The 18,892-nt window shown below is 33.6% G+C and overlaps 1 protein-coding gene across 1 annotated transcript in view; it reads right to left on the bottom strand.

Annotated features, from left to right (window-relative positions):
• Positions 1-18,892, bottom strand: part of Acat2 (Acetyl-CoA acetyltransferase 2) — a 46,829-nt gene that overhangs the window by 10,819 nt on the left and 17,118 nt on the right. Inside the window, exons 2-6 of the mRNA XM_089087603.1 lie at positions 18,583-18,657; positions 12,920-13,041; positions 8,544-8,656; positions 5,558-5,757; positions 2,899-3,128 (exon numbers count right to left, since the gene is read on the bottom strand). Of these exons, the coding sequence (XP_088943729.1) occupies positions 2,899-3,128; positions 5,558-5,757; positions 8,544-8,656; positions 12,920-13,041; positions 18,583-18,634 (717 nt within the window). The 5' untranslated portion in view covers positions 18,635-18,657. The remainder of the gene's footprint in view (positions 1-2,898; positions 3,129-5,557; positions 5,758-8,543; positions 8,657-12,919; positions 13,042-18,582; positions 18,658-18,892) is intronic.

Genomic DNA, 18,892 nt, shown 5'->3' with positions numbered 1-18,892 from the left:
TTCACGCGAGTTTTGGTATAGTCAATCTTATCTTCGATTTAAAACTAATGGTGTTCTTTCTTCTTTTATTGTCCCTGTTCGTCGGGGTGTGCGGCAAGGAGGCTTTCTATCGCCAAATTTTTTTAATTTTCATGTTTCTAGTATCCTTGAAAATATTTCTTCTCCGTTCTCTGTTGGGTTAATTGATATTTCTTACCTTGCTTATGCTGATGACATTCTTCTAATTAGCCGGTCTAAATTCAGACTATCGCAGATGGTTCATAAAGTTTCTTATTACTTTACTAAAACCGGTCTTTCGCTTAACGTTGGTAAAGTGAGTATCTTTCTTTTAATTTGTCATCCCCTCCTAAACCTCTAAGTTCTAAAAATTTATTCATCCCTCATGTAGACTCGATGCGGTGGTTGGGTATTACACTTACCAAAAATTTAAAAACTCTTCGGGAGTGTGCTGTCCGGGATGCCAAAGCAAAGATCCAGTTTGGTTACTCAAAAATTGTAGCCAATCGAGGCAAATATAATCGCATTGCCCTTGGAAAGCTCTATTCTACTTTTTCTGATCATTCTGTTCTTTACCTTTCTGGGCTCTATCTTATTTTTAGGAATAAGGATTTTAGTGATATTCGAGTGGCCTATTTCCGTTTTTGTAAATATCTTCTCTATCTTCCTCTTTGGTATAGGAATTAAAAAATAATAAATAAGTTTTACCTTCCTAATATTACTGCGAAGCTGACTGGTTTGCACAAAAGACTTTCGGGAACAGCGTATAGGCGTTTGTCACCTCACCATGGTTTGATCCGTTTGTTTTATTATTTTTTATTTATTTAATGTTTTTGTTGTTTAATTGTTATTGGTGATTTATTGTTTGTGTTTTTTTCTTTTTTTTATTGTACTCCACTATTTATCTTGATATATATATATATATATATATATATATATATATATATATATATATATATATATATATATATATATATATATATATATATATATATATATATATATATATATATATATATTTATATATATTTATATATATATTATATATATTATATATTATATATATATATATATATATATATATATATATATATATATATATATATATATATATATATATATATATATATATATATATATATATATATATCATTTTATTTCCAAAGTCACCCGGTAAAAATTTTGAGATAGCCATTTTGTTCAGCATAGTCGAAAAGCCTAATAACTATGTCTTTGAGCATGACTTAATCACCCACAGTCCCCAGGGGAAGGGCCACAAGTTATGAACTTTGCCCATTGTTTACATATAGTATTGGTTATTGGAAAGTATACAGACGTTTCCAAGGGGGATTTTTTCTTGTGGTTGGTGGTTTGGGGGAGGGGGTTACGTGGAAGTATATTTCCATGGGGGAAGGGACATTGCTATGAATGGGGTGCCGGATTTGCCAGTATTATTTAAAAAACGATCATAAATTAAATAAAAAACACAAGTTTTCTCAACTGAAACTAAGCAGCAACATTAAACTTAAAAACTAACTGAAATTATTACGTATATTAGGGGGTTCGTCCCCTAGTCAATACCTCACTCTTTGCGCTACAATTTTTTTTAGTACTTTCAAAAAAGCTACCTATTCTAATTAAACGGCCTTTGTGATTCAGGAATAAATACGCATAGGATAATGTAAATTTCCAATTAATCTACTATAATCTACCCTGCTTACCTTCCCTACTCAGCTTCTTGTAAATTGAATTGGCAAGACTATAGATGAAATAAGAAATTCGGGGGTTCTGAACTCGATTATTTATATATATATATATATATATATATATATATATATATATATATATATATATATATATATATATATATATATATATATATATATATATATATATATATATATATATATATATATATATATATATCATCAAGTTGCTGAACAAAATGGCTATCTTAAAATTTTGACCGGGTGACTTTGGGAATAAAATGAGCGTGGGATGGGGCCTACTTGCCCTCCAAGTTTTTGGTCACTTAAAAAGGACACTATATCTTTTAATTTCCGTTCGAATGAGCCCTCTCGCGATATTCTAGGACCACTCGGTCGATACGATCACCCCGGAAATTTGGCTTTCTTTATCGATAGATGTGACTATGATGTGGCACGGGCACTACTCTTCTCTGCATTTTATTACAAATGGAAAGACAATTCTGCAATTGTTTAGGGCAGCCTAAATAAGGAAAAAATCGCGAACTATTACATGGCGCTCGTCCTTTTACTTTTCGACACTAGCATTATGCAGTTTTCTATGTTATGTCATTTTTGGTTTCGGTACGTCGTTTTACAGTTTCCACTCTTATAAGTTTTTCATATTCATTGAGTTAGGTTCTTTTCCCATTGTTTTCGATTATCTTCTGTCAACTATCTTCTATCTTCATCTGTTATCTTCTATAAATTCCCCACAAAGTCCTAAATTGTCTTGAATTTTTGACAGTTCTTATTCCACTTATCAAACAAAGTCTATTTTGTATTACTATTCCTCCCCATTTTTTTTTTAAATAATAACCCCGAAAGTTATTTTTATTTAACAATTAATTTTATTATTTTAATTTTTTAATTATTACTAATTCAAAAAAATATTAATTCAGCATGCCTTTATTTCACCGCAACATATACCAGTCATGCTTAATTCAAATTTTATATATGAATTTATGCTTATTCTTCCAAATAGAATAATTTCTAAGCTTAAATTAACAGGAATGAACATGATTATAAAATACCCAAAATTATCTGATGTCTAAAAATACAGAACGCAAGCAGCACTACCTGTATTTCATTTGGCCAAAAAAATAAAGAAAAGAAAATACATAGCATTATACCCCCAGATTAATGTACATCTTACCGTCTCAAAGCAAGGTCGTAGTTTAGACAAGGTCTGAACTGTAGTCCCCGATCGAGGGAATTCGTCTTCCGTAACAGTCAAGGGACACTTCCTATCTGGCACAGTAACAGGTACAATTTCTTCTTTGAAAGCCCCTTTTTGCACACCGGTTTCAGTTTTTTGCTGTGAACAGGCAGCAAATTCATCTTGCTCTGCCCTGCTTATACCGCATTGTTTTGCAACGTTTTCGGCTAGGAAAGAAATTAATTACTGTAATCAGTTGTGGCATAGTTGAGCATTAGAGGAGACCCCCCCCATCTCAAAACTGTTATGCGTATCTCTATATTTGTCAATCATTTTCATGTATATCACCTGCTTTTTTGTCTAAACAAAAGCCCCTTAATTCCCAGACAGTCCTTACGCAATGAGTGATGAAGTTGATAAGAAGCATCCAGCTAAGATCCAATTACTCGAATCCCATACCTCGGGATTGTTTAAAAAAAAAAAAAACACAAACATAAAATCAGGAGAGTTAGGCTTTATAGCGCACTTTTTGAGGACTAAGATCTCTTCCCCAAAAGAAAACGTGTTCTGATCAGCTGTTGTAACAAATTCACCTCGTTCTTCCCCAAAAGACATTATGAACGTCAATGCCTTTTTTGAAGTTCGATTGAATTCCATAGGTTATTTGATTCAACTACAGATGTTTTTGATTGGAGATTATTGTCTTCCATTCTATTTTGTATTAATGCTTAGTTTGGAAAAACGGACACTACGGTAACAGCTAATCTCAACTTGTCCCATGAACCTTTTAGCGAAAGTTTTCAAAACATCGAACATCGACACACTAAAACACTTCTTAGCTTTATCAATTTTAAACAAAGCTGACTTATTCCTTATCAAAGATGAACGTAGAATTTATATCGAGTGAAAAAAAGGGAGCAGATTGTGGGGAAAATCTCATGAAGTAATAAAAATGATGTCTATTTGACTTGGCGCTAAATCGGCTTAACTATTCGCATGCCCTTTGGTTCTTGAAATCGAAAGTAAATACAAGTCAGGGGTTTTACCTTCTTTTAGGCAAACCGTAATTAATATTACAAGGACGCATCCTAGATTTTATTTTCGGAGAGGTTTTCCAACCCCCAACCCCCCTGGTTACGGCCTTGCAAAAAACAAAGCTATACCATTACTCACAAATCTCATATTTTGGATAGTTTAAGACAAAGTATCTATAAGAATAAGATGGATAAATTGACCATAAAAAGAATAATCCAGGGTAACAGTGAAGCAAGTACCATAGTGAGTTTATAAAAATGATGCTATCCTTATCGTACCAATTGATCCCGCATATATAACTCGTTGCTTGTAATAGTACGTCAGCACATCTGTCAAAGCATAGAACTTCAGCAAAATAGTTAAATATTAAAATTGAAAAAAATTAAACCCTCTTTATTTCTACATTCCTAAAAAGCATTAAATAGCACATCGTTCTTTCAAAATTCGTCTTTTACTTATTACAATTTATAGGATGTCGTCCTTATATCATTTAGTTATTATTGACTCACATCGGCCACACATGGGTTGGAAACCCCTTGAGTGCAGTAGGTGCCGTAAAACTGACCCCGAACAATTTTGGAAGGTCATCTTTTCTGAGATAAGTGCTCAAGTTCAGTGGCAGCTGTATACTTCTTGATACATGGTTTTTTCTTTGGCTTCTATTCTTCAGCTCCAATCCCCCCTGCAAAGTTTAGAGGATCCGTCTTCCCTGTGCAACGTAACATCACAAATCAAATGATTTGTGATTTGAAAACGATGTTTTCATGGGTAATTTTTTAGGGTAAATTCTACATGGGGGGGGGGGGAGGATTTCATACCATGATTTGAAAAACTGGTAGAAATTAAATATACACAAATTTTGTTCAATGAAAGTAAAGAGCAACATTAAAACTTAAAATGAACAGAAATTATTCTGTATAGTATTGGGGTTCATACCTTTCTCAACCCTTCTCTTTATGCTAAAGTTTGACTTTTTGTCACAATTCTTGAAGAAAGACAACAAAAACACAAGAGCCGTTGAATTTTAATGAGATGTGTCTTTAAGAAACTTAAAGACTTCAGCGCAAATACAATTATAAATTTATTACCCGCAAAAAGCAAAAGCAACAATGTGAGGTACAAAAAATGAAAAGAAAAGAAAGCAGACAACATAAAATAAGTTTAAATACTATAGGCCTAAGCAAGAAAATTAATTAATCAAATTCAGGAAGAAAAAAAAATACAAAATAGGGCCACAAACAGAAATAAAATTCAAGGTTCTCATACATATAACATCAGTAAGGCCATTTGTTTGAGATATTATATAAACAAGATCAAGTATAAATTCTTTAACAAGGTCCTGAAAGATATACTTTCATATTCAGAAATAAATACGCATTTTTGAAGGATTATTCCCCCACCCCCATTCCTGAGGAAACTTGAGCAATCTCAAATCCCCTTTGTATCGCTAAATTATACTTAATAGACAGCTAATTAAGTAAAAAAAATATACGAAATCCGTGATCCAGAAAATCATAAGTCGTTGTGTTTTTTCTTCGTGAAATATTTTCAACCAAAGGATTTCAACCAAAGATATTTTCAACCAAACCAACTTTTCAAACCAAGGATCCACCTCCCTTACCTGTCATTCCCATCGAAATTCCAAAGAATGGATCATTTAAGGCATCTTTCATCATTGTATCCTGGAATGAGGTATCATTCATTTTGATTCCAGGTCGCAACCACGCTGCATGTGGAGACTGAGACATACTTTCCATTCCGCCACTGACTACAATTTTGGAATCGCCACATTGAATGGCTTGGGAGCCTAGAACAACTGCTCTGAAAAATGGACCAGTAAGAACCTGAACCTTGTTGAGTCCTATCTTTTTGTGGTAATATTTAATCGAATTTATTCGTTACTAAATTTATTCAATTAAAAGAATAGGCAAAGGAAAGACTAACATGTAATGTCTATTTTTTCAAGATAATTTTTTTTGTAATCAGATGTTTTTTACCTTTTCTGTACTTATGGAAGTTTGTCTGAAAACAACAACAGTATTCAAAGGCAAAGAAAAGTGAGGTTTAGGAAGAATTAATTCCTGCTTTGCGCATACTAATTAATACCCCCCCCCCTCTCCTCCCTTCCTCCTTCCCGTCTATCTAGAATTTTACGAAGTTTTTCATCTAATTGTTTTTTTTATGTGATTTTTTACACATATTTTTCAATATGTAACTACGGGATAAATAAATAGCCTGGGTACATTTGGCTAGGAAAATATATTTGTAGGAGAGTTCAAACAAACAAACATAAATTTTAGAAAACAAATTTATTTTGCTTCCTTACCACATGGGTTTAACTTGACCTAAGTTCGATCATCCCCGTGGGAATTGTATTGGCGAGAAGTTTATCCAAGACAGAACCGATGGATTTGGAATAGATATGGGAATGAAATACCTCAGCACGAGGTTTTAACACTACCAATGTCTTTCCCTGCTGTTAATAATGAAATTCCGAGACAAAAAACAACAACAAATTTTTACACTAGCAGATGCATATCCGACCTGTCTCTGAGCACGCTGAAAATGAATTTAAACAGTTAAAACAAATAATTTAAAACGCAAAACATCAAGCCCAAGATTTTGCTACATTTATACGATTAATTTGAATTCTTAACAGTTTTTCGCATTTATTCTTTGGTACAATTAAGACCAGTGTTATTACAATCCAACAGAAATTTTCACCGCACCTCTCGCACTTAAAATTCAAATCCGACTATCTAGCTAATAATAAGGAAATTCGAGTTAATACATTGAGAGAAAATTCCTTATTTTTCATACCAGAGTTGTCATGTGCCCACCACTTGAGTCAATTTGGCCAAAATTCATTTATGGGATTCTTCTGCAGCTTGTCAAGCCGCGTCGAATAGTACAACCCCTAGAAATCTCTATGACTTTTAGATCAAGCCAAAAGGAACGTCTCAAAATACCACTAGTATCAAACATAAACCTAACACATCCTAATATACTACCGAATCTTAACAAAAATATCCAAATATTACCAATCTGATTAATTACTTTAAGTAAATATTACCCAATACAAGTATCTCGTTTTTTGTGCTAATTCACAAAGGTTGAAGTTATAAGTCCTTTGTTGTTCTTTTCCAAAGGTTAAAGTCCTTAACAAAGGTTAAGTCCTTTGTTGTTCTTTTCCAGACTCTAAAAACTATCGTTCTTCAAAATGCCAAAAGTGTACGTAATTACTACAATACATGGCCGTGGGATTTTGAGGACTTAATTCAAAAATCAGAAGAATATAAATTAAACTTGCAAATATTCCTTGACGTTACCAGACATTAAATCATAATAAAAAATACTAAATATACAATATACTAGATATACTAAATAAATACTAAATATATTAAAACATACCGTGCTAAATACTATACTATAGTAAATATGCTATAATATAATACTATAGTATACTATAGTGAATAGAAAATAATATAGTAAATACTACATTAAATAATGCAGTAAATACTACAGTTAATATACAGCCTTCTATATAAATATACTACTCCTAAATTCCTGATAGAGCCCACCTATTTGTATTCTTCTCAATAACTGATTCATTCCTAAGATTCCTTTTTATTCCTTTCTAAGAAAATTTCAGTTTTCCTTTCTCTGAAAATTTGTCGTTCTTCAAAGCAAGGAGTGTGCATGCGACCACGATGGTGTTGAAATGTCTTTCTGCTACACCGAAAATTGTTGAATACTATGGTGCAGCATTTAGTGTTTTGTGCAGCATTAGTGTTTTGTGCAGCATTAGTGTTTTGTGCAGCATTAGTGTTTTATACGAGCTATAGTCAATTTTACAGCAGCCACGTTTTGTACGGCTCATTCGAGTCTTTGCAATTTATTGGCAAACATATGAACGAAATTAGACTTTGAAACAAAAGGTGGTCCAAAAATTTCACACATTTTCTCCTCCATCAAGTATTCAGATGCAGAGGAGATATTGTCCAGCTATATGTCAGATTCAGTTTATTGGTTAGCTTTAAAGATCTGGGTAACTCCTTTGCACAATGCAATAGAGAGTGAGAGTGAAAGAGAGATTATAAAAAATAATATAGCTCAAAAACTTTTCATGTTTTCTAGTGGCTTAATATATTTCACAAAAGAACCAAAAAGGTTTTAAAAAGGTGATATGTTTCTACCAGAAATTGTATTTCCTTGTATGTCTATACAAGCTGCTCATAATTACTTCATCTGCACGATAAGCTATAATGAGACTGACTTGCAAAAACACACCAATGGTCTTAAAACAGATATTTTAACACGGGTTGTGCTTTACGGCAATCTATCCGGTGTCAAAAGACAGACAGTATTCCAAAATTGTGGTGGAAGAAGCTAAAAGTAAAATGAAAATTCATGAGAGGGAGGTAAAAAGTAAAGTTTTAAGTAAATTGGGGTAGGAAGGAGCATGCACAACTGCAATGACATCTAGAGGCACGGTGCTGCTTTGACTTAATAGTAGTAGTAGCCTTAATACAGCAGCCCCGTAATGCCTCTTTTTATCTTTCTCCTCATGCAAATTTTGACTTGAACAAGTATCAAATTAGGTTTACCTTAACCCAGAGGCACAGAGTTGGTTCACTTGAACAGCAGGCACAGTGAAAGGTATGCCAGCTCTGTATGCAGCCTGTCTTGCTGTATTTGCACCACATAAGCTGGTTAATATCTGAAAGTAATAGACTAGTAAGGAGAGATCCAAAATTACTCTCTTTGTGCACTAAAATTACATATAAGATTTGATTAATGCCACATTCTTCCGTCAATTTGTCAAAAAATTAACTGATTAATAATTATCTACATTAATTAATCCCAGTTAATATTTCAAGAGACAGTTTTCGTTCTAACCAACTTTTTAAAGAATTTTGATAACAATTAGTGAACCAAGAGATTTAGCTTTCTTATGTTGATTCCAAATAAAACAAAATTCATTAAGTTTAATTTGCTATCGATTGAACGTACTGAAATAGCCAATCGATTTAAAAATAAAAAAAAGCGTAAATTGAGTTTTGCAGTTCTAGATAATGCAATGGCCCATGGTGGCACATTCAATCCTGAAAAGTCACGCAATTCATACAAGAAAAACCGTTACTATGCACATGTATTTTAATGCTTCATTTAACCAAGTTTATTAACGGGGTTTTTCACAGAAATTCTGTACAGCGATGTATAATTGCGCATCAGTTACTGCGAAGGGGGGTGGTGAGTCATGGTTATGGCGGGTGGATGGTGTCAGGTGCCTCAAAAAGTGCTGAGAGGAATTAATGTCTAACCTTCCGTAATTCCTGGGAACATTTTTGGTCTATGCCTTTATTACTTGTGCGGGAGCGAAGATAGCGCCCCTCCCGTTGCGATAATCTTTTTTGATGTAGCATAAAAGTTAACATTACCTACCTGTGGGCAGAGAGGTTGAAAATTGGGAACAGGGTACCATAAGCCTCGCCAGGAATTCTTTTCATGGGTGGGAGGCTAGTACTTCCAGGAGCTTTGTTTTCAGCGAGTTTAAATTGTAATATTTTAGACTTCCTATTTATATACAATGTTTAATGTATTCTTGTCTGCTGGGGACATTTTCCCTTCCCCCACTCTACAGACGTCTGTCAGTAACAAACTTGGGTATTGAAATTGCAGTTCTAAGTTTTATTATATTATTCTTTCTGATTTTTGATTAAAGTTTGTCACCAGAATTCAGTAGTTAATTAATTAAGCAGACTGATGCACAACTTCAAGGATTAAACCTCCAAATAGTTCCTTGGTAAAATGGTAGAATCATAACAATATGTGCTTATTTTTTATGTAGTTTTGGCTTATGAAATAAAGATAGGACACGTACATTGTTGACCTCAAGGCCCAAACCTCATATGTACTTTACGATTTTCTGTTTCTCCTCTTCTGGTTCTACAGTATTGCTTTAATTCTTCTCTTTTGTCTGTTTTACCTCCTCTTCTTTAAGACAGTGTAATTATTTAAACTACCAACTCTAGAATTGTTGCATATTGGGATGCCACAGGTAAAAAATGTGTTTTTGTTTGATTTTTCTTTTTTTTTGCAATAAGTGCCAGGCAAAAAATGTTATAGTGTGCTGTAAAGACTTTTTAATTTTAGAACTATTTGTTCTGCTTTCCAAACAGATTTCTTATTTAGAAAGTAGATAAAGAGTGCTTGCATTTTTCGCAAATCGGTGCAGTGCCTTGCTGGCTGTGAATATCTCTTGCAACCCCCTGAATCCTAGAAGTAAAGCTCAAGCGATAGATAATAACTTGAAATTACTCATTTTGGATTTTTCAGAACAAAGCTCTTTTGCTGATACTACAAATATCACACAAAACAAATGAAATTCAAAAGTATCCAAACAAAGCAAAAAAAAACTAAAAAGTTATTTCATAATTCTTTTTTTTTATTCTTTTTTTAATTCGTTAGGATATTATATTCTTTTTATCTTCTTTTATTTAAAAATTGTTTTACTGATTTATTTAATTTTGTTTATTCTTTTTTCTTTATTTAAAGCACTTGTATGCACATGTGTTTTATGAAATGTTTTTTAACCATAGTGGAACTTTGGCGTGAAGAGCACGGGCTCAAAAAGAGGGCATCCCTTCTCATTTACGGAATAATCTCTGTTCGTTTTAAGTTTTAATGCCGCGCTCTTTACTTTCGATTGAAAAAATCGTCTTTTATCTAATTAATTACTATGTAAAAGAAAAAAGTTCTAGTTTTAGAACAAGTTTAAAATCTTATTAAAAACAAGCAAGAAGCGATATCAAAACTTAAAATGAACAGAAAATATTCCATATGCGAGTCGAGCTCTTTATGCTAAAATTTAACTTTTTGTCTCAAATTTCTAAAACCCAAAAAGTGTTTGTTCCAATGGTAGGAACAAGAAGTATTTTAAGCTACTATAAAACTTTTCAATGTAAAGAGCTGGGATTTCAGGAGGGCCCAACCACTAGACCATGAAAATTTAATAGTGCTTTAAAAGTACCCTATATTCCATACGAACGGCCCTTGTGTTTGAGCATTAACAAAAAAATAGTAATAATAATAATAACAAAAATTTATACAAAAAGCTAAACCTCAGTGCAAAAAGCAGAAGGCTCAGAACGGAGCAGCCTCCCTCATATACAGAATAATTTCTATTCGTTTTAATATCTTTCCTTAACTGTTTTCAAACAAGTGCTTTAAATAAAGCAAAAAGAATAAACAAAATTAAATAAATGCCTCAAACGTTTTGTGGCAATTTCTTTAGTCTAGAGACCTCTGAACTTGTTGAAATGTAAAAAAAAATACAAAAAGAACAGGAAAATTATATGATTGATTCGCCTCAAGAAACCTCAACAAGTCAATAGTATTTTAGAAAAATTTACTTTGATTACAGGTGTTAAAAAAAAAAAACTTTGCTTTAATGATATAGGTCGTGGGATCTAATTCCAAACATGGTATTTGTCCACAATCGGTATTCTTAGAAAGTCAAAAACCCGGCCTGACTCTCGAAAGGACCTAGTGCAAAGTTTCTGATGCAGGAATTTACTCTAAAGTTTAGTTTGTCTATAGTCGATTCTTTTCCAGGTATTTTTTGTAAACTCTTTTCACTAAATAGAAAATGTAATAGTGGTGTAATGAAGGGTTAAGTGCATAGTCCGGTGGCTGGATACTCGCCTATCATATAGGTCGTTCCTCAGACGACATATTTTTTTATAGTAAATTCCATTGTTGACTTTGATCGATTTTCTATCGAAATCGGCTTGGTTCTTCTGTAATGGTAATTATCCCTTCGAGTTTTTTTTTTTTATACATGTTTGCCTTCTCATACTTTTTACACATTACTTTTCGACAGATCATGTCAACTCTGGCTGGGAAAAATCACATTATATCGAAAATTGCCGATTTAATAATTTGTATGTATTCTTTGTTTATTTATTATGGCCTGTCCACATGGTTCTGACTTGGCTTAATAATGTCGCTCATAAAGTTGATGAAGTTTTCTCGCCAAGTATCAGAAATCACTCATCCATGTTCGGAGGATTTTTGTATGGAGCAAGTTTTGGATATAGTACTGTTTTGAAGATACTTCCTAAATTTTGAAGGGGAGTTGGACTGATCAGTCGTAACTTCCAATTAGATTTGGTTCGTTAGATAAAATTCAGGCGTAGAGAATTCTTTGTGGTACTTGTATGATATGCCCCCTACTGCTCAAGTTGTTCATGCATAGACGCACTGTAAACAGATGAAGTTGTGCATCAGTCTGCTTAATTAATTAACTACTGAATTCTGGTAACAAACTTTAATCAAAAATCAGAAATAATAATGTAATGAACTTAGAACTGCAATTTCAATACTCAAGTTTCCCAACTTGGGTTGTTATAACAAGTTCTAACAATACCCAAGTTTGCTTCCCTTGTCATTTATTTTATCCTGTTATGAAGTTTTTTAACCTTGAATTATTAGAAACCTTTATTCTAAGAAAAAAAGGTCCCATTTTTATTTAAACTCTTTAAAAGATAAAAATAAATTCTAATTTAACCGTGGCATTTGGTCAAACAAACTGTAAACATATTAGAAAATTATATCATTAAGGAAACGTACTTCAATCTCAATGCTTTAGGCTGACGGTCGGACACAATACTAGCGCATTGGCGAGCGCGAGAAAGGGACGGAAAAGGTCAATGCACTTTTCAAAATGGGAAAGGGATATTTACTCCCAAGGAAAGTATTAGTATGCCCAAAAATTTGAATTGGTATGCGCTAATCGTATTTCTACTTAAGAGTTTTAGAAGGTTTTTTAAGGCAAATCTTAGAGAAAATGAACCCTACACCCCCCCCCCCTATCTGCAAGCATATACTACCCAGGGAAAGAATATGCTTAATATAGCTAGCAACACATTTAACCTGTCATGCAGGAATTATAATAAGTTCAAGCTAAATCATAATCTACCTGTCCCATAATAACTTCGTCTACTTCTTCTGGTTTGACATCGGCACGTTTTAAGGCTTCAGCTATAGCTACACTCCCAAGTTCAGAAGCACTCAACTTTGACAGACAACCCATGAAGGACCCTGAAAAAATGGGGATATAATATAATTTTCAAAATTTAAAGGTGCGTGGTTTCCAGCACCGTGATCCTTATTACAACAACGTTGCCAAATACAGGACGAAAATCTGTTTTACTGAATTTACAAAAGTACTGAAGATGGATTAGCAATGATAAACCTCGTAGACACCGATAGTGGCTATTGTCCAAGAACAATAATTCTTGGATATAAAAGAAATTTAGATATAAACATAAACAATCCCCAGAAATACCTGAAAAATGTAATATGTTTTGGAGTTGGGGACACTTCTCACATGTCACAAATGCAGACCTGGACCTACCAACAGCCCCACTAGGCCCCAGCCTAGGGGCACATAATACCAGGGGGGGGGGGGTAATAAATTATCACTGAGTGATTTTTTCTGAGCAAAAACTGGACTGATCTGATTTTTCGTTAAAATGCCAGGTGCACTCCGCCGTCGCGCTACCTGTTCACAGAAGGTGATTTTAAAACGATACCGGAATTCCGTGGTCACTTATAAACTATGATATATCTCCCAAGAATGGCAGCTGGGTTCGATATTACCTCTTCTTTGTTCATCAGTTACGTTGTGCCAGTGCTCTCACTATCTTTTAGAAGCAGTGAGTGATGAAACGATTATTACTAATAAATTTGCTGAGTTCTTTTCAAGTATTGGTCAAAATGTGCAGGCGGAAGGATTAGTAAATTTTAATAATGATTCCTTGGAGGACGAATTTTTGGATGAAAGAGGAATTGGAAATGAAATTGAATTTCAACCGTGTACTGGAGATGAAATTCTGAAGGTTGTGAAAACAATCAAATCTAATTCAGCAGGGACAGATGGAATTAATTTGAAGGCTTTTAAATCAGTGATGTGTTATTTAATACCATGTCTCGTCCACATAATCAATCTTTCCCTGGAAACTGGGGTATTCCCCAATGCGCTTAAAAGGGCAAAAGTCATCACCCTCCATAAAGGTGGGTCTAAACTAGATATCGAAAATTATAGACCTATATCAATCCTTCCCTTGTTTTCAAAAATATTTGAAAAAATTGTGCATAAAAGGCTAAATGATTACCTTACGAAAGCAGGGATGTTAAGTGAAACTCAGTTCGGCTTTAGGAAAGGTCACTCGACGTCGGATGCCGTGCATTCTTTCTGTGATATTGTAAATAGATGCTTTGAACGTAGTGAAATCCCTTTGACTGTTTTTATTGATTTTAGAAAGGCGTTTGATACAGTGGATTTTAAAATTTTACTCAAATGTCTACAGTCAAATGTCTACAGTGAAATGGTTTGATAGTTTTTTAAGTGGAAGATCTATTCAAGTTGTTTTAAATTATGCATTTTCTTCTCCCTATCAAGTGAAGTGTGGTGTACCTCAGTGATCTGTCTTGGGACCACTTCTGTACCTTGTGTATGTTGATTCAATGCGTTTTTACTTACCGGAGTGTTTTATTACGACTTTTGCGGATGATACTGCTTTAACTATGTCTAGTCGAATGATTTATGATCTTTTAAAGTCATTTTACGTATTTACAAGTTTGAGCCTTTTGTCAGTGAATGTTAAAAAAACTAATTTAATGATTTTTAGGAGAGTTGGTAAGCCGCCGAGTGTTGATGGAGAGATATTTTTTAATGGTAAGCCTTTGTCACAGGTGCAAGAGGTGCGTTATTTGGGCTTCCAGCTTGATTGTAATTTGTCTTGGAAGCACCATAGTGATCTTGTTGCAGCTAAAGTTGCTAGATGTCTGGGAATTTTGCGTCGTTTGAAGCATTTTTTACGATTGTCGGTTCTTTTACTATTGTATCATAGTATTGTTGTGCCTTATATTTCTTATGGTTGTGTCATTTGGTCTAGCAATTTTTACGCAAATTTCAAAAGAGTGCAGATTTTACAAAACAAAACAGTACGTCTTCTTGGAAATTATATAGAAAATGTGAATGATACCGCGTCATGTTTTAAAGAATTAAGTGTGAAAAAAAAAACAAGAAGAAAAAAAAACTTAAAGGAAAATAGGGAACTAATTGGTCATTGGTCAGATTCGCGACTACCAAGCGGCTATTTTTGCCTATAGATGTTGGAATGATGTATGTCCTCCAGTTTTTACAAATTTTTTCGCGTAAATAGTTCACTCCACAGGTATGCGACTAGAGAGGCGGAAAATTTTACGGTTAAGTGTAGAGACATCACACGTGCAGGTTTTGGAATTCGGTATTTGGCTCCGGCTATTTGGAATGATATCCCAGTTGGCGTTCGGGAAGCTGGATACATTGGGTCGTTTAAAGTGAAAATAAAAAACATTTATTGGGAGAGGGGAGATAATTTATTATTATTGTCATTTTTATTCTTAATGTCTCAGTTATTTTTTTTATTTTTATTTTATTATTTTTTTCATAGATTTTGGTATTATTGGTTAATTGAGAGAGAGTGTTCAGGTCTTTTTTTTAAAATGAATTTTGTAATTGGATGAGAATTAGAGGATTGCAGCCGTCCTTCATCAGGCTTTTAGAGCCTTCCCCCGGGCGGTTGCTTGTATATAGTTTATTTTGTAATTTGTAGTAAATAAAGCAAGTCAAGTCAATCTCTGAATTTTCGGGATTTCCCCGAAAATCTTGCAAAAACAGAGCGGCAAAAACACTTCGGCCTAGTAGCGTCAAATCTTTAAATCCAGCCCTGCACATGTGGCAAGGCGTAAAACAAAATGTAATCAAATAATCGCTAATTTTTGTGATTCAGAATATATGCAGTCTGTTATAATTTGCTTGCTATTTCAACGATTCTGAAAATAAACTAAGCACTCATCCTATACCCCTTCGTGCACATTAACCCTATGCCCCTAAGCATTCACCCTATACCCCTTTGGTGCCCATATACTAGCCTGCGGGATTACCTCCACAAGATTTTTAGCAAAGCATTTTACCACACATACAGCAAATATACTGTATTTAAGCTATATCATTTCTATGCTTTAACATTTAAAATCATGGGTAACTCCAAGGAAAATAAAGGCTATTTTATTTTTCGTGGTAGATAAAAGAAAATTTGAAACTTTTTTATATCATTTTGCTAACAAAAAATAAGCTGATTTGACCTCCTGTTCTGGTTAATTTTACTAATAAAAATGAAAAAAGAAAAGATTTCAGCTCTCCAGCCTATAGTAATTGAAAAAAGGAAGAAATTTTTTTAAAAACTGTCAAGTGAGGAAGCTTCTCCCTTTGAAGTTGATTCAGGAATGGTGAATATTATTTTGATTAATCTTAAAATTCGAAAAATAGCCTATAGCCCGACAAAATAGTGTTAGACCGAAATAAAATTGCACACATGGAATCTCCGTTGCCGAAAACCCCACATAGGAGAATTGCGGTACCCATCTTGAGCAAGAAGGAGAGTCACTTTTCGCATGGGAACCAATGATGGGTCTACTTTTTTCCTCCACTTCTTCTTTTTTCGGTCAACACTAGTGGGGAACTAAAACATCATTGAGCTGTTTAAGGGCACCTTTGAAAGCAAATTGCTTTATGTAGCACATTTGGCAAGCAGCAAAAGCCAATATTAAAATAAGTCCAGCTCTGGACAAAAACGGCATCTTCATATACAAGATAATGTAAGACACACATCTTTTACAAAATAATATAACACGCGTGTCTTTTGAAAAGTTGCTTTTCTAAGTTGTGATGTCTTACTTGAGTGAATCTGCTGCCTTTCTCTCTGTGATTCGTTCTATGAAAAAATTTTGTAAAAAAAATTGTACCTTATTCTGGTGCTATTACTTTTACCCAGGCCGCTCTTTGAAGTAATTTTACTGTGCTATCTATTTTTAAAGTAATAAATAAAGTACAAAACATAAGAAAAAACCTTTTGTTTTTTTCTTATTAGAATAGTGACGAACGAACGTCAGCGGCGTTACTCAAATATGGCATATATCCCAGAGAAGCGAGGATCCATAAAATACGTTTGCTATATGATTTCGTCAAAAGATACGTGTCATACATCGTCTTACATATGAAGAACTTTTGTCAAAAATGGAATTTTTTTATTATTCTCTTTTTTTTTCAATTACAAAGTGGATTAGATATAGCAATATCCTTTTGAATTAAGAAAATATTTTTTCGCCCTTAAACATCTTTCTATAATATTTCAGCACCCGACTAGTGGCAAAAAAAAGGTGACATGCGTACAGTGCTTTTTAACTTCTATCCCCCACACTTCTATTTTATCCCTCTACTTTAAAATAAGAATCTGAACATTATCTTTGAAATAGATTACACTTCAAAATAATTTTCTTTTTCGATTAATTCAGTATATCGTGTCTCATTTAATCACACATACATACGTCTATTATAATTGATAATCACAGGGAGAAATTAGACTGCAAAAAAACCCTGCAAGAACGGACAGAATCTGTCAAATTTCCTTGACAAAGAGGGATCAAAGTACCAAAGAACAAAGAAGTTGCTCAAAATGATCATCATAAACTTCAGTTTTTAACTTATTATCAATAATATTAGAAGGCCTAAAATTAAACGTTGACAACAAATGGCAGTTACCCTGACTCCTACCACCGTATATTCATTTTATCGTGTTTTTTTGTTCATGCTATCGTGTTTATTCAACAGAAGGAGACAAAAAAAAAAAAAAAAAAAAAATCTAAAACCACAAATCTACAGTGATCTTTTGATTCCTTTAGTACTCGTGAAGCTCCTCAATTGGATGCTTGCCAAAACTAGACGGAGCGATTTGAAGGGCGAAAAATTCACTTTTTACATAAAAATCAAATGATGTGAAGGTTGTTTCTAGATTTCCGAACAAATATTCCCGTTAAGAAAATTGTGAAGAAATAGCTCCAAGGGTTTTCAGTTTCAAAAGAAAATTTTCACTTAAATTTAGTTATAAACATTAGAAAATGAGTTAGGAAGGTTGACCCCAGTTTTAGGAAACAAGCCCCTTCCCCCAGAGGGAAGGTAAAGTACCTTCCCCCTGCGTTGGATAGGTATTAAGCAGAAACGTCCGCATGAACATATTTCAGCAGAAAATAGAACAGGTCAAACATTTAAGAAAGGAAGGGGTAAAATCATATAAGAAATAAGAAATGATTACCAATAAGAGTCCTGGCTCCGACCACAATATACACATCTTTGCTCCCAGTCATGGTATTGCTTTCCAATAACAAATACCATACACAAACAATGAACAAATTTTATTAAATAAAGACCTTTCTCCGGGGGCTTTGGGGGCTATGTTATCTCCAAAGGCATAGTTATTGGACCTTTTAACTATTCTGAAAAAAATGGCTATCTCAAAGTTTCGACCGGATGATTATTGAGCAGAAACGTCCGCATGAACATATTTCAGCAGAAAATGGAGCAGGTCGAACATTTCAGAAAGGAAGGGGTTAAATCATATAACAAATAAGTTATATATAAATTATAAAAATAGTTACAATAGTACATTATATCGGATTTTTAATTTACAATAGTTACAACAATAGTAATAGTTACAATAAGTTACAAATAAATTATAACAAATAAGAAAAAATTACCAATAGGAGTCCTGGCTCCAGCCACAATATACACATCTTTGCTCCCAGTCATGGTGATCACTCAGCCGAAGAAGACTAAAAAATGAACTAAAAAGTTTACTATAAGAAATCCACAGTTGATTTGATCTAACCAAGATAAGGTGGAAAACATTAATCAAATATATACAATCGTCAATTTTCCACCATTAATCCTGAAGCAACAAAAATTTATATGGTGATAAATTGCTATTCCAATGTCAAAAGCCATGAAGATAAATGTAATTCGAGATTTCCCACCTGAGACAAATTGAAATGTCAATATACAAAAACT

The sequence above is a fragment of the Artemia sp. Qi Xiang Cuo genome, chromosome 1 (genome assembly GCF_049724085.1).
Source record: "Artemia sp. Qi Xiang Cuo chromosome 1, ASM4972408v1, whole genome shotgun sequence".
NCBI lineage: Eukaryota > Metazoa > Arthropoda > Branchiopoda > Anostraca > Artemiidae > Artemia > Artemia sp. Qi Xiang Cuo.
Note: the sequence above shows the minus strand (reverse complement) of the source record. Positions and strands in the feature narration are given on the sequence as shown.